This window comes from Penaeus monodon, chromosome 33 (genome assembly GCF_015228065.2).
Source record: "Penaeus monodon isolate SGIC_2016 chromosome 33, NSTDA_Pmon_1, whole genome shotgun sequence".
Classification (NCBI taxonomy): Eukaryota; Metazoa; Arthropoda; class Malacostraca; order Decapoda; family Penaeidae; genus Penaeus; species Penaeus monodon.
This window is the reverse complement of record NC_051418.1, coordinates 3,151,317-3,151,764: the sequence shown is the minus strand read 5'-3', so window position 1 is coordinate 3,151,764 and position 448 is coordinate 3,151,317. Positions and strand designations below refer to the sequence as shown.

The following is a 448-nucleotide window of genomic DNA, read 5'->3' as shown; positions in this document are numbered from 1 at the left end:
GTACCGGAAGGGATTAAACGACCTCAATGCAGGACATAAACAAGCGCCATGCAGGACATACACAAATGCCATGCAGGACATAAACAGGCGCCATGCAGGACATACACAAATGCCATGCAGGACATAAACAGGCGCCATGCAGGACATACACAAATGCCATGCAGGACATAAACAGGCGCCATGCAGGACAAAAACTCGTATACTAAACCAGACTCACGCGTCAAGCAGTAAATTCAAACATGAAACTGACTGCTTGATGACCGCCTCGAATAAGGGCGTGTACTGATACGTTCCGCTGGGAATCTCTTTGTTGGCGCCCCTCTGGAGGAGCAGCTCCACCATTCTGTGGGAGACGGCACAGCTTTGGCATCCTGTCCTACGCTCAGTTCTGTCCACATTCTTCCGTAATATGCATTATCGTCACACATAAATGAGCATGAATAAAGAG

General features: G+C 48.7%; 1 protein-coding gene across 2 annotated transcripts in view; it reads right to left on the bottom strand.

Moving 5' to 3' along the window:
- LOC119593955 (ankyrin repeat, PH and SEC7 domain containing protein secG-like) overlaps window positions 1-448 on the bottom strand; it is an 11,148-nt gene that overhangs the window by 1,217 nt on the left and 9,483 nt on the right. Inside the window, exon 3 of one of the 2 annotated variants that reach the window (XM_037942974.1) lies at window positions 218-343. The exons of the other annotated variant lie outside the window; for it this stretch is intronic. Coding sequence (XP_037798902.1) covers window positions 218-343 — 126 coding nt within the window. The remainder of the gene's footprint in view (window positions 1-217; window positions 344-448) is intronic. 2 annotated transcript variants of the gene reach the window in all.